The sequence below is a fragment of the Aulonocara stuartgranti genome, assembly GCF_965226115.1.
Source record: "Aulonocara stuartgranti genome assembly, chromosome: 17".
Taxonomy (NCBI): domain Eukaryota; kingdom Metazoa; phylum Chordata; class Actinopteri; order Cichliformes; family Cichlidae; genus Aulonocara; species Aulonocara stuartgranti.
In genome coordinates, this window is record NC_138953.1 from 17,343,617 (window position 1) to 17,365,146 (window position 21,530).

Genomic DNA, 21,530 nt, shown 5'->3' on the forward strand with positions numbered 1-21,530 from the left:
TGACCTGCAGTCTCTCTGGGTCAGATATAAACCAAGTTTAGGTGGAGTTTATTTTCGTTATTCTGACTTTTTCCGTACTGCGTGCTAGCTAGCATGACGGAGTTTCTATACAGCTGGGTGGTGCTATGAAGTTAATGATGTTGAACTTTATTTTGTTCATAAGTTATTAGAGTTGCCAACCTTCCCGTCTGCTATTCAGAGAAAATATTACACGTTTCTTATTGAGGTGAAAAGGAACAGTTTGTCCCGTAATTCAGCTACAATGAAAAAGGCACAAAGCTGGAGTTATTCTGTGTCTTTGCTGCACAGCTGCCTCTTCTTCTTTCATCCTCTCCCCCTCCCTCTCCCGTTTCTACTTCAATCATGAAACTGATCAATGATCAGCTGATCGGCTCTCTTGTTTGTTTATCGCCCACTTTGCGCTGAAAGAGGAAACCAGCGGATGTCGCGCTAAACAACAGCAGCGCGTTTAAGCTTGATCAGCTGTTGTTAGAATTTATTTAATATTAATTTCTAGTATCAGCTGATGTTTGCTGGAGCCACAGCTGTAAAAGCTGCTGGTCATGATGTCGGTTTGGAGATGTGGTGAGAGGGAAACATGAAGATGAAACCAGGAGATGTCCTTACTGAATCATCAGAGCTGAACAGGTGATGGAGAAACAGGTTTACCTTTTAGGTGACATGAATGAGTTGAAGGGAAGTTATGAACAGTTTCTGAGAGACAAATAACCCCAGGATCCTTTTCTAAGTAGCTGACAGCTGGTAACTGTGCAGGGGCGGGTCTAGCAAAGTGTTGCCAGGGGGGCATGTAGGGCATTAACAGGGAAAGGGGGGCACAAGGAAATACTTTTCTTTCTTATTCTCATTTAAAATGTCTAGCTTTTAAAAAATAATTATCTGAATCTTACAACAAACGATTGATAGATTGATGCATATATACCATCAAAACAGTGTACATCACTGTCACAACAGTGTTTGTTTTCATTCAAAGGCTTTATGATTTTTCCTATAATGGTGGGCCAGTCTCTAGTCAAAATGCCCGGGCCAATTTTCTGTCCCAGTCCAGCCCTGTATGCAGCTCATCTGCAGTCTGGTGTTACCTACATCTTCCTATTCAGAAGGCAGATTTTCCGAGTTCTGAGTACAATCGAAAGCACCACGACTGCAGTTGTTGTGTTGGATGTAAAAGGCGCACATGACGCTGTGACGTAGGCTAGAATCATGGCAGCAGTCAATGACGGTCCAGGCGTGGGATTTCTCTCGTGGAAATATGCACATTATCTTTTCCTTTCTATTGGTAGGTGGCACAGTGCACTTGTGGCAAGTAAGCAAGCTAGAAGACTGGCAAAGTAATGGAAGCAACACATTAACAAGAGAATTCTGAGTAAAACCAAAGTACTTTCCCTAGTAACTAGTTACTTTGAAAGTAACAAGTAACTTGAAGTAACGGAGTTACTTTTGAGAGAAGTAACTAGTAATGTAACTAAGTTACTATTTTAAAGTAACTTACCCAACACTGATAAATACACAAACAAAACACATATGCTTTCAATTGTGTAATTTAAGTGATCTAGGTAGCTCTGTTTTGGAAGTTCAGTTAATGCTAGAAATGTGTTTTGGAGTTTGTACGTGTTTTGTCTCTAGGGGCCACCGCATATATTTATATATAAACATATATAAATAAAACCACTTTTTTTTAACATTAGTAATTCCTTTTGTGCATAATTTTATATTATTGTTAATAATAAATTAATTAAAGCAACAAAACAACCTGAAGAGCCGGTTCAGAGCCAAAAGAGCCGGTTCTCTAAAAAGAGCCGGAAATCCCATCACTACTGTCTTTCTCGTCTTTTCCCAGAGTAACAGCCAAACATTGGCTAGCACTGCTTAGCCTTGCACGCATTCTTATTTTAAACTTAATCTGGAATTCATTGCAAACTGTTTGTGCGGGATATGAATGACAAGATTTTGTTTTTCTACAAGAGTTAGTAAAAACATCTCCAGTGTGATCAAATCTTCTTGCCAAACATCTGCAGCTTGGCAGTGTATACAGCACTATAATGACCAGACCTAATTCTTTTGAAAACCATACATCTTCCACAGGTCTCAACTTCATCAGACATCACCTAGACTCAGAGGCCAGCTGAATGAGGCCAGCACAAACAGCGGCCTAACTGGCTAAGATGATGGATCCATGGGGTCAGGAAAGCCAGAAGCAATGGAGCTGGAGAGGTACCTTTCATGTCCATTCACTGGAGGTGTGGATCTATTACATGGCGTTCCTCACATCAAGAAGCTGTCGATCAAAATCAGTACAGCTCTTCCTGCATCTGGAGCTTGTGAAGGACTTCTCAGTCATGCAGGACTCCTGTTCACTGCTGAACAGTTACAGCTTCACAGAAAGAACGTTGAGAGCAAACTGCTGCTGAAGCTTAACCATCACTTCACTGAGTGAAGAAATGGCACATTTTTGCTAAATATGCAGAAATAGATGCACACCCATACAATTTATGGTAAACTGAGCTCCCTTGTATGTACATATGTTGAAGATGCCTCGTTCTAATGTTTTCTCTGAGGCTGCTGTGGCATTTCGAGCAAAAATGAAAATAAAGTTGACAGCATATCGTGTCACTGGAAATTGTTTGCACTGTTTATATATTTATATTATTTACTGTAGGCATTGGTGAAAAAAGCTTTATGTTGTGAAAAACTGAAATCTGGAAATTAGAATTGTTGTGCCTTATTTTGTTGATCTTTGTACATATATTCCTGTTGAAAATACTAAAATCTGTATATTTATTTTTGTCTGATAGCATTTATTTAAAAAATAAATCAGACATTTCAAACAGTTACTCGCTACTTGAGTAGTCTTTTCACCAAGTACTTTTTTACTCTTGAGTAACTTTTTTGAAGACTACTTTTCACTTTTACTTGAGTAATAATATTTTATGGTCCAGTAATGCTACTCTTACTTGAGTACAATTTTTGGATACTCGACCCACCTCTGGTCTTCAGGCTTAGAAACTTGCGGATAATCTTTGTACACGGACTTCAGAGACACACAGATTTAATGAATAAACGGCACTACGTGGCAGCCTGAAGTTCTCACCCACCAGATGTTTACAGTTGTGACAGCCGCTCACAGCAAAAATGAAGGAAAACTGTTTCCATCAACGCTTCCTGTTGATCCCATTAGGTCAAATAACAACAACGCACCAGCTGATTTACCAAAACATCGCTTTATTGGACTCTTCATTTTAACATTTGTCACACACACGCAAACCAACACGGCACAAACCAACACACACACACACACACACACACACACACACAATACATTCTGGCTTACTATGGAGGTCAAATGAGACTCATCTAATTTGGCTCCAACAGGCATTCATAGTTGTAGTCCAACAACCCATCCTGTTTGTAGTTTTAAATGAGTGAGAGGGGAGCATGGCCTCATGGGAAATAATTTCAGCTCTGGGAAAAATCTGCATATAATGGAAGGAGACAAAAAGACCTGGTTTACAAACTTGGCTATTCCAAGTATAATCCCAGATTAACCAAATATAAAACCTGGGTTGTATCTGTGCTCTGACAGAAAGACTCATTAATTATTCTGACCAGTTTAAAATGTCAAGATTAACTTCACTGAATCTGAATAACAAAGACTAGTTTTGGCAGAGACTGTGGTTGTTTTTAGGCTTAGACTGAACCCAGATTTTATTTCTCTCAGAGCTGACATCACTTCCTCCACACGGCTTTAAATCCTCAGTGTCTGATGATGAGCAGTTTGCTGTTGGTGACCTCTGACCTCAGCCGCCTCTAATGAAGGTTACAAGGAGATGTGTCTATTTATGGCGGCTGCCCCTCCTCTTCATGGCCGCTGTGCACTGAGGGCAGTACCACTTCCCCTTCGGGGCCTCCGTCAGGCCAACACAGCCGTAGTGGAACCACTCGATCGGACACTGAGGACATACACAGACACGGTCAGCACATACACACAGACACCCGTTTCCACGGGTCAGAACCTGAAGGTAAAAGACTCACGTCTGTGTTGTCACAGCCGACCATCTCTCCATAAGAAACCTGAAACACAGAAGAGGAGTCACCATCATTCTATGAGGCCTCGTCAGTGATTGGTCCATCAGCAAACCTGATGTATGCGTGTATGTGTGTGTGTACCTGGTTACAGATGCAGTATCGGGGCTCGTTGGGGTCGTAGGTCCAGTCCACCTGACTGTTGGCCTCGGCTTCAGGCAGCACCGATGCCTGCTGGGAGAGCTCCTGAGCGAGCGCCGATGACGAAGAACAGGACGACAGTGAGGAGGAGGAGGACGACGAAGATGACTGATGGTTGGAAGACTTAATGCTGCTCCTGTAAAACAGAAGAAGAGTGAGTGTTTATCCATGCTGAGCGCTGGAGGCAAGAAGCCAAGATGGTGGTCTTACTTGGACTTGCGTCCTCGAGAGTCAGAGGTGGTGCTGGGGGTGAGGGTCTGAGTGAGGGTGGAGGCAAGGGCGGAGGAGGAGTATCCGGCAGTGCTTTCCCGGGACAGAGCGAAGTCCCTGCCCAGCTGGAAGTCGTTGTTTTTGATGGCCTCATAGCTCGCTTTGAGGCTGGACGTCCGCCGGCCCTCCTTCATCTGCTCACATGGATACATCAGCAGTAAAACGTTTAGGTCATGCATGCATGCATGTTATACTCTGTATGATACTGTATGTGACAAATAATAAAGCTTGTTTGTTTTGTTTGTTTGTCAGTAACACAGACAAGCACATCCCGTAGCCGGATGTCAGATTTTCTACCATCTTTCAGTCCTTGAACTAACAAAATGTGATTCAAGATGTCTGATTTAAAAATTCTTTGACCTGCTCATCTCAGACTGACAGTTACTTGAAATTTCAGGTTTGAGTTATACCGGAAACCCAACTAACACAGCAAAGCAGCAGAGCTGAGGCACTGATGATGATGAACAGGATGTCTGCAGATGACTTCAGAGGTGATGGAGACAGATCAGCTGCTCATGCGTTCTCTGTGGAACAAACGTTTCTGGAAGCTGTCGCTTTTTTCAAAGAACCTTTAAAAGATTTTAACTGATCCAAAACGACAAGTTTGGCCTGCAGGTGAAAACACCTGAGAAACTCCACCCCTTCTCTAACTGGATGTTCTCTCACCTGAGCTGTGGCCTGCACCGCCTGGGCAGCAGCCATGGTGATGGCACCGGCTCCAGCTCCAGCTCCGGGCCCTGAGGACAGCGAGCTCAGGTTGTAGGCCATAGGCTGGGAGGAGTTGACGCTGTACGCATTGTTGGTGGACGAGGATGTGCTGTTGGTACGGCAGCCTGCCGAGGACACACAGGTGAGGCAGGCAACACATGGCAGGCGGTCAGAGTGCTCTGGTGAGGGTCGTGGCTCTTACCTGGCGTGTTCTCTTTGGAGGCGTCTGACGTGAGCGTGGACAGCAGAGCTTCAGACTTGAACTTCTTCTCTGGGACGTGTTCTGTGGTGTGGTGGCTCGGAGCGCTATATTTTCTCTCTGAGAGCACACAAACATGCAGTTAGCTGACACTTCCTGTTTCAAACTGAAAACAACACAATACCATCATCATGTCCCGCCCCAAATTCATCTGAGGTTCACACTGCTTCAATCTGACACCATGTTTATGTTTGCTGCTGTTACCATGGTGAACCATGGTGTGGCCAAGAGTGGGTGATTTCAGTCGGTTAAATCAGTGTGGACAACTCAGAGAGGCTCACTGTGCTTATGTCACAGCTTCCGCATCAACTCAAATGATCCCGAATGACCTCAGCAGGTAAGGTCTAACGAGAACAAGTATCGTGACGCTAAACTTTTAAAAGTTGCTAACAACAGCACGAGGACGAAGCCAGAGAATGAGGTTAGTGTGGTCTAAAACCCAGGTTATCACTGCAGTTCAGGTTGATGCGTGATGTGTGACATCAGCAACTGGGAACACCTCCCACCTCGTTTACATCAGCATGACCGCTGCATGTTTCTGTATTCTAACATTTTAACAACTATTAATCATCCTCAAAAAAATATTTTTATTTCTCATTCTCAGATGAACGACTACACGCCTCTGAAGACGCTTTCAGGGATTCATATGCATGGATTAGGTGGTCAATCAGTATGGATCAGGAAAGATGCAGGCGATGATCCAGACAGCAGACAAAAAACAGATCTGGTGTTGCTGTGTACTCACTCTCTGTGGCGGCGTGTGAGTGAACGTGGTGGTTGTTGACAGGCTGAGACGGGCTGTCCATCTCCAACGATCCTGAGCACAGATGTGTGACAGGAAGTCAGGCACACGTTACAGGAAGTCTAACATTCCCCTGCCGAATACAACCAAAGAGCTACTCACGTCTCTCAAGGATCTCAGTGATGCCAGCGTTGTCAGCCTCCAGCTCCATCTTGAACTTGGCCAGTTCCTGGTCCAGTTTACGCAGGTGTCGGTCCACCTGAGACACAGAGGATCAATGAGGTCAACAACGAAAACCAATTTTAAACCAATCAAGCAGCTTTTCTGTGACACATGAATAATCTTTAAGTGTTGGGCTGATGGATGTCTGGATGTGTTAATAATCACACAGATGCCCCCAAAAGTTGATTCTTTTCATCTGGACGTAGCATTTTCAATGGGAGAAATGTTTCGTCACTCATTCAAGTGACTTCTTCAGTCTCAGCTGACTGCAGGTTTCCCCAATCTCATAAACAGTACATTTGCATTATGACTGAAACTAACACCACTGAAGGAACAATGGGCTGGAAGGTCAGTTCCTTGGCCATTAATATGCAAATTCTCATAACCCTTGATCAACATTGACTGATCAAATCTCACAGATGAGTGATCAATCTAACCAATCAGTGATTTATAACTGAAGGGTCTGAGTTTAGCTGGTATCTTTCAGTGATAGTGACCATGCTCTCAGACTGCAGGAAAAGTAACTCCTTGTGCTTTTTTAGTGGCTCTTCAAGGTTCTTTCTGCCCTCTAGTGGCGGCTGTGTGGAATAACTGAGGGTTCCTCTGAGATTTCTACACATTAAAGCTGTTAAAGCCTAAATGTGCACCTTTGCCATTCTGTGATCACCTGAGTGACACCTGAAGGAAACCTTTACTCACCAGGTCATAGATCTGATTGGCCAGCTGGACTTTCTCATCTGCATCTTCCAGAGCTTTGTAGTAATCCTAAGAACACACACAGGTTTAACCCAAAAACCCAAGACACACACCACCCACCCACACACACACCCACACACACACACACCCACACCCACACACAGAAACAAGAAGAATCCGCCACCTCTGACCTTTTTAATGACCTCCATCTGCTCCTCTCTCCACTCTGGTTTGTTCTTCTTGGCGTTGACGAAGAACTCGATGACCTTCTGCTCCAGCTGATCCGTGGCATCTGAAGGAACAAACAGGAAAGGACGTGAGAAAACGCAGCACTCAGCATTTTACCATCACGTGTGCAAAGTCTGACTGCGGCCCTCCCTCAGGTGTTTCCTCTCTGTTGGTGAACTGCAGATTTATTCTGAGCCTGGGGATCACCTTTGGACTGTAGTTCTAATGAAATCAGAGCTGAGGACTCACCTGGTCCACACTAACCTGAGTGTGACTCCCTCAGGTGATTTGTTTTTGAGTGTTTCCTGCCAGCTGAAACCTGCAGCAGTGAGTGTGCCATGTGTGGATAATATTTGTTAGATTTTGTTGATTCGTGATTGGATACGCTCTGCAGTATAAATGTGCAGTATAAATAAAGTTTGATTAAAACTTTATTTCCCCAGCTCTCACTCAGTGAGTGCTCCTGTTATGTCACAGATCTGTGCCTCTGAACCAATGTGACTAAAGCTGAAGCAGTTTCATCATCTATTTGCAGCAACAAAAACATAGTATTCCAGAAACATGCTTTGCTAATTCCAATCAGCGTATCCAACATTACCTGCCCGAAACCGGAAGTGGCGTCATCTTCGCAGAAAATACGTTTTTTTCCTATAGAATACGCTGGTGGCTTTTAAAATTCATTTTTAAGTTTATGGCTTTCTGTACAGTTTCTGGGATGCTAAGAACTCAAATTACACTGCTGGAAATAGCTCATGCTGTTTTTTGCAAATTTGCATTACAATAATTATTTTCATTTTTCCTACAGTATATAAAAATCTGTGTATGTCAAAAATAAAACTATGAATACACTCAAAATAGATTTCCTGTGGTTGGAACCTATTTTGCGCAACTTTTTTGCATTTACAGTTTTGAGGGATATACCCCTGAAATTTCTCTAACTAGAAATATGTGTAAAAAACAAACAAGCAAAAAACAATGTTACATTTTTTTTGGTAGTTTTATTGCACTTTTTTGCAATTCATGTAGTTACTATAGCAAATTGAAATACTCCCAAAAAATATCACTACACCATCTAAAAATATATAGATAAGCTCTGGTGGACTTGGTTCTATGGTAGGTCTTAAAGGGTTAATATCCTGAGGTTTAAACAGATAGAAAAATGACAGCAAAGTGTCCAGCAATACTGGCCCTGTATTTATTTGGTATCAGATCAATACTTAAATCTGCAGTATCACACAGCACTAGCGCCCAGCACAGGCTCATTCAGAGTATCCCTAACACTCATTTATTATTACACCTTTCAGAGTCGCGTTTATACCATTGTTACAACATTGTTCTTTTTCTGGCTGCACACACAAGCGTTTAGAAAGTGGTTTAATTGATCTAACTCTAAGTCCAATTAAATTTGTGTCAGTGATTGAAACAAAATATTTTAGAGGAAATGATTACTATTTTAATAATCCTTCATTTTAAATTTCAGTTCAAAATTATTTAGTTTGTTCAGCAACTTCATAATTTATCAAAACATATTTTACTAAAACCTTTTTTTAATTTAAACTTAAAAAAAAATAGATATTTACAGAAATCCTATTAAATAATCTCAGTTTAGACCAAAGAAAACTGATTATTTTTTATTTATAAAGTGCTAAAATAGTGATTAGGACCTCCTGTGAGCGTCTAACAGCGATAATCATTTTAAAGTTGCTTTATTAGCAACTTGACTTTTAATGTGCATGAATGTGAACTTTCGGATCGGCAGTAATAAAGGGGAGGGGGCCCTGTGGGTGGATGTGACCCTGCAGGTGGTTGCTGCGCTGCAGTATCGTGCTGGTATCTACTGGGTTTCAGCCCGTTAGCCGCCTCTGCTAACGTGTGCTAATTAAGTAAGCGCCATTGGGCGGTCATCAGCGCCGGGACGCGGCTCTGTTGCTTGGACAGTCCCAGCAGGGCTGCCGCTATGTGTGCATGCCGCAGCGCGCGTGTCCCCGGTGTGTGGCGCCGTTGGCGGCAGGGTTGTACGTACTCTGAACCTGCAGGTCCATCTCCCTCATTTCCGTAAACCTGTCGCGGAGATCCATGGGTAGCTGCTCGATCACTGCCAGGAGAAGAAAAGGCGGTTACCTGCTAGCACGGCTAGGCTAACTGCCGGAGCCGACCTGGCCGGAAAATAACACCCATTTAACGCGCAGCAGAGCCCTGTGACACCGCTGCCGCTTCGGTGCAGTCCCATACTCACTCTCCAGGTAGTCCTCCAGGTACAACATCGTGTTTAATTTAAGGTGTCAGTCGTTTTCGCCGACAATTCTCTGCTTTCAATATGGCGCCGCCTGCCAACGTCTGCTCAGAAAAAAATACCCAGAAAAAAGGAGGTCACAGATGCTGACGCAAGCGTCTGCCCGCGCTCTGATTGGTTCACATACAGGCAGGCGTTGACAGGACAGATGCATCATGGGAATTGTATTTATATTTACACTTCTTTACGTCTTTTATGCACTACTATAGTAATCCTTTATTTATTTATTTGAAAATAAAAAGCAAGAGGGGTGTTTTTCTCAAGCCTTGTAAACTATTTCATTTCGACTGCACATTTACACAAAGCTTTTGGACATTTTTTTTACCTGAAAAATTGCATTAATGACCAGCTGAAAATTATATTTACTTTTCTACAAGAATATGTGGACAGAAACAACTAAAGAGATTAAGAATAAATCCATCTCACCATTTCTGTTCAGATATGTTTGCTAATGTATTAAATATTAGATTTGTGCGTTGTGGTACTAATTTAACACATTTAAAGTATGTGGACAAACAATATAAGCTGTGTGGTAACTTCTGTCCACATACGCTTGTGTTTTCACACATGTTCAGCTGTTAATTAAACATATCCCACTTCATGCGACTATAATTATTCATGAACCGAGCAGTGATTCTATTTTAATGATCATATATTAATTATAAGTTCTTATCAGTGATTTTAATAACTGTAAAATGAGTGCACGTGTTAGCCTATATACTTTGGGGTATATATATTGTTTTAGATTAGTGTTATAAGAACCATCCATTTACCATTTAGACAGCCAGTCACATGCGTTCACATTATTTTGATTACAAGTGTGAGCAGAAAAACAAACAAGCAGCCTAAATGGCCAAAATTATGTAGACACAAACGACATGTCTTACTGTATTTCCGTGGAAGTTTATGTCCACATTCTTTTGTCATACATTTTTCTTTCTACGAGTTTATGTTCAGTTTCCGGCAGTGTGTAACATAATAATATATGTGCAAATAGTCAGAAAGTATGTGGAAAATAATTACAAGGTAGCCTAAAGTAAGTTTCCACATAATTTAGGGACAAAAAGTGCTACTGCAAAGAGTTTATGACCAGAACTATGTGGACAAACACTCCAAGCGCTGTGTGTGTTTCCTGCAGCTTCATCCTCTCAATCTCGGCCTGCTGACCCCACGGTTGTGCGGCTGGAGGCGGACACATTCCTCTGTCCTCCCCCCGGACACTGTGAGAGAGGAGGCGGAGCTGCTGCTGCTTTAATTAGTGAAGAAGGAGCAGCAGGAGGAGCAGAGGAGCGGACGGTTCGGATTGTTACGCAGCAGACTGACGGAGCTGTGTGTGCGTGTGTGTATTCGTGTATCCGGTGACAGTTTGGAGGTGTGCGGACAGCGGTGACCGGTTCGGAGCGTGCGCAGTGAGGACCACCTGCTGCTGGTCACCGAGCGGGCCAGGGCGCGCGGGGACGGAATGCGGGTTTCACGCACGGAGCACGCGCAGTTCCTGAGCGCTCCGTGCTGTGTGCGTGCAGCGAGCATGTTGCCATGGTGCCCCGGGCTCAGATGAGCGGCACGCGGAGGAGCTCCGGTCGGGATGGCTCGCGAGGACGCGGTGAGGTGTCTGCGCTGCCTGCTGTACGCGCTCAACCTGCTGTTCTGGGTGAGAGGAGCGGGCACGCGCACGACTACAAGAGTGTAATTGCCCTTTAATGATCATCGTGTTTGAGTCATTATACTAAAGCAGTCAAACAATGCAGTATTTTACTGCAGTAACTGTAGGTACTATGTCTAGTGGTAGTTGTTTGTATGAAGTACTGTGTTTAGTGGTAGTTCTGTGTACAGAGTACTGCGATTAGTGGTAGTTCTGTGTACAGAGTACTGCGTTTAGTGGTAGTTCTGTGTACAGAGTACTGCTTTTAGTGGTAGTTCTGTGTACAGAGTACTGTGTTTAGTGGTAGTTCTGTGTACAGAATATTGTGTTTAGTGGTAGTTCTGTGTACAGGGACAGGCGGCGCTGGGGTGAAGCAGGCCGGGTGTTCCTCGCTGCCTGCTTCACATTCTCAGATGTTATTATAGGCAGCAGAAACATATCCATGTGTTTATTTCTGTGTGTCCAGCTGATGTCAGCATGTGTGCTGGGAGTGGCGGTGTGGATCCGTGACTCTCTCAACACCGTCCTCACCCTGACGGCCCACACCAGGTGAGTCTGACCTGGCTTGCAGCTCAGGTATCAGAGCCAACCAGGTGACAGCACCTGAAAGTTTTAATCATCTTTATCTGACACACCTTGTCTCTGATAGATGATCCAGATGTGAACTAAACAGCTGCTTTGTGAAGCTCGGAGCATGGAGGCTAATTCGTGTGTGTGTGTGTGTGTGTGTGTGTGTGTATGCAGGTTGGAGGAAGCTGCCGTCCTCACGTACTCTCCAGCTGTTCACCCCGTCATTGTTGCCGTGTGCTGCTTTCTCATCATCGTGGCAATGGTGGGGTACTGCGGCACGCTCAGGTGTGACCTGCTGCTGCTCTCCTGGGTACGAATGCTCACATCACACACTTCAGAAAGGATTTTTACTTTAACCAAAGGCGACATTTATCTCAGATTTTACAATCAGAAGCAGGAAGTCCATGTCCTGGATTCAGCTGACATTTAACAAGAAACAGTTTCTGAGTGCTCTGACACATTTGGAAAAGCACAGATGAAGTCTCTGTTTTGAATCAGCCAGCAGAGGAAACATTTTTAGCTGCTCTGACTGTTGGTCAGTGTGTTACCTGTATGTTAGCATGACTGTTGGTCAGTGTGTTACCTGTATGTTAGCATGACTGTTGGTCAGTGTGTGTTGGCGTGACTGTTGATCAGTGTGTTAGCTATGACAGGTCTACACTGAGACTGATATCATGACACAAGCACCCGCGGCTCCCACCTTCCTGTGGCGGGGTTAAGGTTCAGTGGCATTTTGCGTACACAGTGAAGTGGGAACATCAGAAACCTGGAGCTGATGTCTCTGAACCTGAAGCCCTATGAGCACTGAGGCAGACTCACCTGAGCTTCATCATAATGACACACTCCTCAGGTAGACTGATCTCTTATCAACTGGTTCTGCTGCAGCCTATCAGAGCATCATCTGCTCACCAGCTGCTAAACAAGGTGAAGAGGTCAGCCTCCACCTCCACACGCTCCACCCGCCTCACACACCTCCATATGGGAGGATTGAGCTCAGTCCAGAGTCCACCACTGTCAGCAGGTGTGCAGGTGTATGATGTCTCACACACACAGCCTACTCTGGACTCTCAGGTAGAGCCCACAGAGGTCACACTGTCCACCTAACTGTGTGTTTGAGCTACACCACCTGTTTTCTGTGCTCTGATTAGGCGGGACCAGGTGTTGGGTGCCCCATTGTTCCCAACAGGTGATAAGATTGTCTCCGAAAGATGAGCTGCTGAGAGGAGCTTCAGTCTGCTACAGGGACTGCCCCAGGGCATGATGGGAACCCGCTCAGCCAGTTCCAACACACACACACACCTCAGTTAGCTGTGAGATTACATAACAGTAGAAGTCTCTCATGTTTGTGAGTGAGTAGGTTATTCAGGTGGACAAGAAGATAAAACCAGCTTCAGACATCACACATTACTGTGCTGCTCAGGGTTAAGAGCTGCAGACACCTCGGGGCTGTCACTGAGGGAGAGGACGAGGTCAGCTTCATGCCTTTTTGACAGAAAGGTTTTAGGTTGATTATCAGACTAAACTCGTCTCCGCCTGTGTTTCAGTACTTCGGCAGTCTGTTGGTGATCTTCTGTGTGGAGCTGGCCAGTGCTGTGTGGACCTACGAGGAGGTGAGAACATTGAAGCTTTGAATCCCTGAACATGTCATGTAGTCAGACGTGAATGTGTTTAACCAACAAACCATCAGAGCAGGTAAAATTATAATCGTGATTCATAACTGAGCCTCTGTTCATGTGAAATTCTGCAGCTTTTTCTCACTGACTGATCGTGATAGTAACGAGTCAGTACGGAGTTACGGCGGTGTCGCACACATGCAAGTGTTTCCGTCCTAAACGGATCATTTCTCGCCTCATGCACCGGCTGGACTCCAGTCTCTAATAATAATCAGGAATCTCAGACTTGTCCGGCTCCTCTTTCAGCGCTGCCGCGACACGCCCGTCACCTCACACCCACCTGCAAAGTACTCAAATACATCTACTCCAGTACTGCAGGGTACATTACCTGCAGTAGTTTGTAGTTTCAGTGAGTGTCAGACTCACGCTAACAATAACAAAATAAATATTGGAGGCTTGCTCCTCTGGGAGAGCTCAGAGAGCCTCGAGTAGCGCTTTCTGACTCATTTCTTACAGCCTGAGCTTTTCCTGCTGATTTCTCAAAGTTCTCAAAGTTTCAGGTGATCTCCAAACATTTTCAAATGAGCCAATCAGATTTTAGGGGTGACAGAATATGTTCTTTCGTTTGTTGTTTATAAAGTTTCATTTTGAATGCTGTCTTTGAAGCACAGCAGTTTGAGCCTGGCTTTGAACTCTGACCTCAGGCTCAGTTTATCTCTGCATTAGCTGCCTGCAGGGGGTTGTGGGTATTGTAGTAGTGAAGGTTTTACTTTTTTCTTTATCAGTCGAGCAGACACTCACACATGGACCTCAGGTTGGTCCCTGTTTGGGGGGTTGCAGTAAAAACCTGAAGTCCTGAGTGTGTGAGGCCTGTGGGTTTGTCATGTGGAAAGTGGCTGGAATTTTTGCAGTACAGAGGAGGAGGAAGGTAAAATCAGAACGAAACAAAAGCCAAAACAGTGCAGAAGAACTGGACAAAGGACACGAGTAGACTGAGATGATAAATACCGCAGGTAATGAGGCTAGCAGAAGGAACAGCTGGCAGTAATCACAGGACGAGGCAGGGGAAGTAAATACAAAGCACAGCTGACAACAGACTACCAAAGATAAAATGAGTAAACAGGCGACAGACTCACACATTTCACAAAAGTGAAATAGCTCAGACAGCGGGGTACACATAGGAATAAACTACACAACAACCAGTGTTGGGAAGGTTACATGTAAAATCTATTCCAGTACAAATTACAGAATATAGGCCCAAAATGTAGCTTGTAACGTATTTTGTTAAGTTACTCAATGTAACGTATTCTGAATACCTTAGATTACTTGATATATTGTCATGCTTTTTAAAACTACATGAATGAAGGATACTTGCCACTGAGCTAACATTCTTAGCTGGCGTTAGCTGAGGTTCGTTCAGACTGTTAGACTTGATGGATAGCATTAGCAACCTGGTAGCTGCAAATAATCATGTGCAGCTCTGAAAGCAATACCAACTAGATTTTTAAATCTTAGTATAAAATGAGTAACAGTAGGGTGGAGATTAGATAAGGCTGCACTTTTTGCAGGGATCTTGTGTAGAAAACTATTTCTGTATGACTATGTTTTCTTTCTGTCTGCTTTCAGAACTGCACATGATTATTAGCATCTAGCAAGTTATAATGCAGCCTTCAGTAAATTAATAAATCACACAGCAATAGTGCATCGAAGATACTGAAGTGGCACATAACCCAGGTAGCTACCGCATCTAAAACAAGGTAGTTGCAGTAGGCTAAGGTTAGTTTTTAAAAAAGAACTTACTTCCGGATGTTTCTTTAGGTTGGAGGCGGAGTCTTTTCACACTGAGAGTAGCTTGGTTGGTGGCAAATAGAGTTTGCATTGCTCGGTCAGATTTCGCCCATCCCTTTCGTCTTTAAATGTGACGTGGTGTTGGAATTTCAAAGTAAGAAATGCATTTTGCCCATGCACTGCTGGCTGTGTTTGTGTAAGTGACACCACCAACATTAACAGGACGCTTACATTAGAGCCTCTTAGAGCCTCCTTTCCTGCAATGCGTTTAATTACCAAAATTAGAGAGTGGATAAAGAGGGGATAGCCTAACATATGAAACAACGTAACTGTATTCTAATCATTACCTATATAAACGGTAACTGTAATGGAATACAGTTACTCATATTTTGTATTTTGATATGTAACACCAGTACAGGCATTCCGATACACCCCAACACTGACAACAACCAAACTCTAGCTTACTCAGCACAGCGGTGAACCACACTGATCCAACTGACAACCAACAGAACATTAAATACTGTTTCAAAGACCACCACAAAGCCTGGGTCCAAACCCAGAATGACCAGCTGACGTATGTTCATATGTTATGAAAGGAGCGTGATGGAGAATACACCGCAGCTCTGTTTCCTTCATCCTGAACCTGAACTTCAGTTTCCTGTTTTTGACCAATCAGGAGCCACGGGTGTGTGACTCATGTTTCTCCATGGGGAACAAGCTGTAATGTTTCCAGCAGTGAGCTACACCCGTTTAAGATCTTATTTTTACTTTTGTTTCACTGTAATTGACATGGTGTGTGTGTATGCGTGTGTGTGTGCATGTGTGTGTGCGTAGCCCTCAGTGCAGCGCTCTGACATGATCAGCCTGAAGTCTCGAATGCCAAACTACGGTCTGCAGCGTTACCAGTGGCTCACACACACCTGGAACAGCTTTCAGACTGAGGTAACACACACACACACACACACACACACACGGTGTGGTCAGGTGACCTGTGTACTCACAGATGTTTCTTCACCTGGCCTCAGTTTAAATGCTGCGGTGTCATCTACTTCACTGATTGGCTGGAGATGACTGAGATGGAGTGGCCACCTGACTCCTGCTGTTCCAATCAGTATCCAGGCTGCGCTCGCCATGCCCACTACCACGACCTTAGCGACCTCCACCAAGAGGTGAGCCACAGCGGCTTCTCACTGGACAGAAACATCAGAGGACACGCCCTCTGATGACCCAGCTGCTCTTAAATCCTCCTCCTCTTACATGTGTGTTGTGTGTTTGTTTTAGGGCTGCGGTCCAAAGATCTACACCTTCATCCGTGGGACGAAGCAGTTGCAGGTGTTGCGTTTCCTGGGCGTGTCCATCGGTGTGGCTCAGATCATCGCCATGGCGCTCACTCTCACACTCCTCTGGGCGCTTTATTATGGACGGAAGTCGCCAGAGCCGGACATGCCCACACTGCCGCCACCGGATGACCCCGACCCTGACACAGCAGCACATGCAGCCTCGGCGGACGCTTTAAAGTCGGGCTGCAGCCGCTCAAATAAAGGCTGCACCAACATGGCTGCCACCACACCGAAACAGCAGTTTGAGATGGAGCGACTTCACGCTGCCGCCTAAAAAGCTTCGTCCGGCTTGTCCAACACCAGACAACCTTTACTCAGTGAGAACACGAGCACCGGCAGCTTCAGAGCAAAGCCACACCCCCCGATGACCTCCTGACATCGCTGCAGCTCCAATCATCACAGAACAAAATGCGTGTCAGCGCGTGCCTGTAGCTGATAGAGAGGACTCATCATCAGTTTTATGTTAAAATTTAAGTCCTGAAGTTAAACTCTGGACTTCCTGTTTAAATAAGGCAGGTCATGTGCTTTTTCTACAGGAAAACAGGAAAATAATCTTTTATTTTTACAGTCTTGCTCTATCACATCCTCTAAACCGCACCACTGGATTATTGTTGATATCAGATGTACATGTGTGCAGCCTCTCAGCTTCCAGTTGGTCAGAGTGAAGGCGTTCCCACTCTTACAGTCTGACAGCTGATCTGATGGTGATGGGTGTAGCTGCTGCTCTGTTCGTGCTTCTCTCTGTGAACTGTGAGTCATCTGAAGAACAGACTGTAAACTGAGGATGGACAGAATGGTGACTTACTGCAGGTCTGGAGGAGACAAGTGAGACAGGTGAGGAAGAGAGGAGGCTGTTCCTGTCAGACATCGTGAACTCTAAAGGAGCTGATTTTGTTCTTCGGGATGATGAAGTCAGAGAACATGTTAGAGAACAGACTTCCTCCTGTTTGGACTCCCCGCCTCTAATGAGACCAAACATATGGACACAGCCGGCTGGAGACGGACTCCAGATATTTTCCTGACAGCTGTGTCAGGAGCCACTGGAACATTAGATGACTTTTGAATTGGATTATTTATGGAGCTCTCTGAGAGACTGTACACCCACAGGAAGTGTGAGAGTCTGTGCATGCTGTTGGATATTTATTGTTTGTTATTACAGCGTTTTCACTGGAATAAAACGAAATATTAAAGCTGTTTGAGACGGACGGCTTCTCCTCTGCACTTTAATGGCTCCTTACTGTAACAGCTGGGACTAAAGTGACCTCCCTGCTTTGTTCTGATAATCATGTGAGAGCATCTGTGGACGACCCAACTCTCACAAACTGTTTGCTGTGATGATATTTCAGATTATTGAGATGGGGCGATGTGGGAGGAGCTTCTGGATTTGGAGTGAAACCTGTGACATTCCTGCAGCTGCTGGGAGAAAGCGGAGACGGTAACACGGATACAGGGCGTCAGCTGCTTGCAGTGAAAAGCTCTCCAAATCCAGCGAGCATGAAATCCTACCTCTACTACCACTGTACGCTTTATTAATAGGTCGCTGAGTCTCGGCGCTCCGGCCTCAACTCTCCAGCGCTGTTTCATTCAGGCTGCCAGCGTCTGTGAGGGCAGACCGGCTCACTTTACTCGCCACGTCTATTTTTATATCACACGGCTTATCGTACACTCATCTGATCATTGTGTAGTTTCACAGCATTTCACGTATTACACAGTCCTCTGAGACTCTCTCTGATCGAACACCGCTCTCAGATCAAAACCACGTCAAACTCGTGTTTCCTTGTGTTTGATGAGTCGTGTGATTCAGCGTGCGACAAACTGAACTTCATCTTTGTCTGAGCTTTTTACTCACAAACCTACGCACCTGAACCCAAGCCTGTCCCTTCAAACAGAGACAAGACCGGCTCATAAATCATTCTGTCTGTCCTGTGGCCCTGTGGGTTATATTCAGTGTGTTTCACAACCTGCTGTGAGGCTGTGGATAGGCTAGCATTTGTGTCAGTGTGGTCACATGACCAAGTGTGAAAGGCACATCTGGAGAGCTGTTCCTTTCACACTTAGTCATGTGACAACACTGACATGATGGCCATGACCATGGAGCTCTTCATATCTGGAGCTTGAGTCAGCACATTTATGGATATATGACAGCAGAAGCATCCCGACCCCACACAGGGGTTGCTCTGAGGGGCAGGCAGTACTATCAGCAGTGCAGTGTGAAGACTCAGAAATGCGTCAGTTCCTGTTTTAAACCGTACACGTGCACACACGCATCACTCAGTGTTTGTATAAAAGAACACGCTCACAGAGACGTCTGTCATCTTTTATCATTTTCTGTGTTTAGTCCTCAGTGAAGAGCTCCTCAAGGTGTTCAGGCCAAAAGAGTCTCCCAGCATCCCGAGTACATTTTTAAAGGTTCCAGGGGCACCACGGGATGCATAGCAATATCTGCTCTTATTTTAGATTCTATGTTTAGTTTAATATTGGGCCATGTGCCACCTGTGCGTAAGAGAGTTTTGTGATTTTCAATATTACTGAATAAACAACTGGTTGGTCTGAACCTCAGGAAGCCTCCAGCTGCTGCTGGCCATCACAGTAACGACTGACTGTGAGTTCCAGGGGAACAGGATCTGCTGCGGTGGAGCAGCTGATGCTCATAGAGGAGCAGTTGTTCCAGTGGTGGCTGGTTTGCAGCTGCAGACAGTCTGAAGCTGGTATAAAAGTGATGTGGTGCTGAATCCAACCATCACCTGCTCTGTACCTGTCCATCGCACACCCACCTGTTTAACCTGCACTCATCTGCCTTGTATAGTCATGGTTACTTTGAATAACACTAAATTATATTTCATTTTTTTTAAGATGTTCCATATTAAGAATGGAACTCTGGCAGCACATAATTCACACCTGAATTATGTTTATTATTCAAACATAATTCAGGTGTGACGCAGTAACTCAGCTCAGCTTCAGATGTAGAACAGCAGCAGTGGAAACACTGGGACTCAGAGGCCAGGCCCTGAAGTCTAACACAGTGTGCGTGGTAGGATCGGATAGTTGCACTTCCAGCACTGATGTTACTGATATGGCAGAAACAGGATGTCACAGAAATGACCTTTCCCAGCTGTCCATGTTTGGGAGTCGTTCCCAGACCTCCCACAGCTGGACATATTCTGGATTCCTGCTCTCTGACTCTGCATGGGAGTATAGTGTCACATGATCTCTGGAGCCATGTGTTTACATACAGTCTGTATGCAGCGCTCACACTGTTAGTGTTCGTGCTTCATTTATGTATTTATTCAACCCCAGTTCCAAACAGCTGGGATGCTGTCTGTTTGTATTTCTGTCTAAATCATAAATACAAACAGAATGTGATGGTTTTCAAACCTCATGAGCTCATTTTATTCACAACACAGAAACATCACACGTTTAAACTGAGAAAAGGAACCATTTTAATTAAAATATTAGCTTGTGTAGAATCTCATGGCAGCGACATGGCAGTGAAGTAGGACGGGACTATGTTTCCTCTCTAACATCAGTCTGTGATGGTTTGTCAGCTGAGGAGAGCACCTCTTCTGGTCTGATGGAGCCTTTCCAGATGTGCCAGCTGCCAGCCTCATAGGCACTGATGATGGAGCCATGATGGTGCACACATGAACCTGCATGTGTGGAAGGCACGGTGAACTGAGTTGCACAAGGAGATTTCTCCAGATGATCTGAATCTTGTGATGTTGTCATGTAGTGTTGTTGAGGATGTTCACAGTGAGAAACATTATTCTGAAAATGTTCCATAGATTTTTTTCGTACATGTGTGAACCTCTGCCTCTCCAAAACGCCCTTTAGACCGAGTCGTGTTACAGACCTGCTGCCAACTAACCTGATTAGTTACGCAATGTTCCTCCAGCATTTTTCAGTATCCACCTTTTTCAGTTTAAACATTTATTTAATGTTTAAATATGTTTTCTATGTTCTGGAGTGAATACAAATTGAGTTTGAGATTTGCAAATAATTTTACGGTTTCTTTAGGTTCAGTTTGAAGCATCAACTCTAATTTGCACAGATAATAAGTTCATGTATGTGATGCTGATAGTTTCTGCAGACAGAAGCTGAGTGACTGATGATGTGCATGAGAGAACATAAAAGCTTTGCTCAGTAGAAGATGTGTTGTATGAATCTGATAATATTTATTCTTCAGAGATCTTCTGCAGGCTTCAGGCTGCAGACAGAAACATGATTCAGCTGCTTCTCTGTAACTTTCCAACATGGTGTTTCTCTCTGACTCCCAGTGGGGTAAACAAAGGTCTCCAGCACAACCAGAAAACTCATTTGTTGATGCTGGGAGGAAGTAAAGCCTGGACAGCTTCCTGCTCTCTGTGTCTTCCTCTCTTTTCTCCTGTGGGTTGTGCACAAACTCAGATTTCAAAATTAGAACAAACTACTGTCACCACACTGATGTGTGAGTGACCTTCTGCACCAGCCGGCCCTCTTACTTCAGAAGTGCCCTGCTTCCTCTCAGAGATACTCTGGATTTCTCTCTGAACACTCACAGCTGTAAACACACCCACATCCACAGTTGCTCTCTGTAAACACCTCTGCAAATATGCAACGAATACGTTCACCACACGGTGGCAGCGTCTTACCAGAAAGGTTCAGTGTGATGACCAGCATTACATTCTGGTCTGTAGATCTGAAATGACTGCAGACTTCTAAAGTTTCTGTGTTAGTTTTTAAAGCTGCAGTCTGAGCGCTTTCAACTGCTAAAATTAATCAGGTATGTATTCCAGGAACATCATGTCTGTACAGATGTTCATCTAACACTAATATAACAATAATGTTAGCGTGCCTCAGGGCAGGCTGGAGGCTTCCAGAGTCACAGCACAGTCATGTGGTTAAGTGTGGGATTACATGAGTGCTGCCCACGCCTATTAA

The 21,530-nt window shown here is 44.5% G+C and overlaps 2 protein-coding genes across 3 annotated transcripts; one reads left to right on the forward strand and one right to left on the reverse strand.

The window, feature by feature from the left end:
* Positions 1–3,223: 3,223 nt before the first annotated feature.
* On the reverse strand, positions 3,224–9,741 carry ing3 (inhibitor of growth family, member 3). Its single transcript, XM_082511274.1, has 12 exons — positions 9,604–9,741; positions 9,391–9,462; positions 7,331–7,431; positions 7,143–7,208; positions 6,384–6,480; positions 6,225–6,296; positions 5,423–5,539; positions 5,179–5,345; positions 4,453–4,646; positions 4,186–4,378; positions 4,051–4,089; positions 3,224–3,968 (listed from the first exon to the last, which is right to left on the reverse strand). The coding sequence occupies exons 1-12, from the start codon at positions 9,629–9,631 to the stop codon at positions 3,852–3,854; spliced, it is 1,263 nt and encodes a 420-aa protein (XP_082367400.1). The 5' UTR covers positions 9,632–9,741; the 3' UTR covers positions 3,224–3,851.
* Positions 9,742–10,326: 585 nt separating this feature from the next.
* tspan12 (tetraspanin 12) lies at positions 10,327–17,818 on the forward strand. Of its 2 annotated transcripts, none has more exons than XM_082511276.1 (7): positions 10,327–11,346; positions 11,769–11,851; positions 12,047–12,182; positions 13,417–13,482; positions 16,108–16,215; positions 16,299–16,442; positions 16,555–17,818. In XM_082511276.1, the coding sequence occupies exons 1-7, from the start codon at positions 11,197–11,199 to the stop codon at positions 16,885–16,887; spliced, it is 1,020 nt and encodes a 339-aa protein (XP_082367402.1). In that variant the 5' UTR covers positions 10,327–11,196; the 3' UTR covers positions 16,888–17,818. The 2 variants fall into 2 exon arrangements, with proteins under 2 accessions (XP_082367402.1, XP_082367403.1); XM_082511277.1 differs by having other exon boundaries at positions 10,330–11,311.
* The last annotated feature ends 3,712 nt before the right edge of the window (positions 17,819–21,530 follow it).

Coding starts and splice junctions, on each gene's coding strand:
- ing3 (XM_082511274.1), bottom strand. CDS start 9,631: ATGTTGTACCTGGAGGACTACCTGGAGA. Junction 5,346..5,422: donor CTCCAAAGAGAACACGCCAG/GTAAGAGCCACG, acceptor TGTCCTCGGCAG/GCTGCCGTACCAACAGCACA. Junction 4,647..5,178: donor CGGTGCAGGCCACAGCTCAG/GTGAGAGAACAT, acceptor CCATGTGAGCAG/ATGAAGGAGGGCCGGCGGAC.
- tspan12 (XM_082511276.1), top strand. CDS start 11,197: ATGGTGCCCCGGGCTCAGATGAGCGGCACGCGGAGGAGCTCCGGTCGG. Junction 16,216..16,298: donor GGAACAGCTTTCAGACTGAG/GTAACACACACA, acceptor ACCTGGCCTCAG/TTTAAATGCTGCGGTGTCAT. Junction 16,443..16,554: donor TTAGCGACCTCCACCAAGAG/GTGAGCCACAGC, acceptor TGTTTGTTTTAG/GGCTGCGGTCCAAAGATCTA.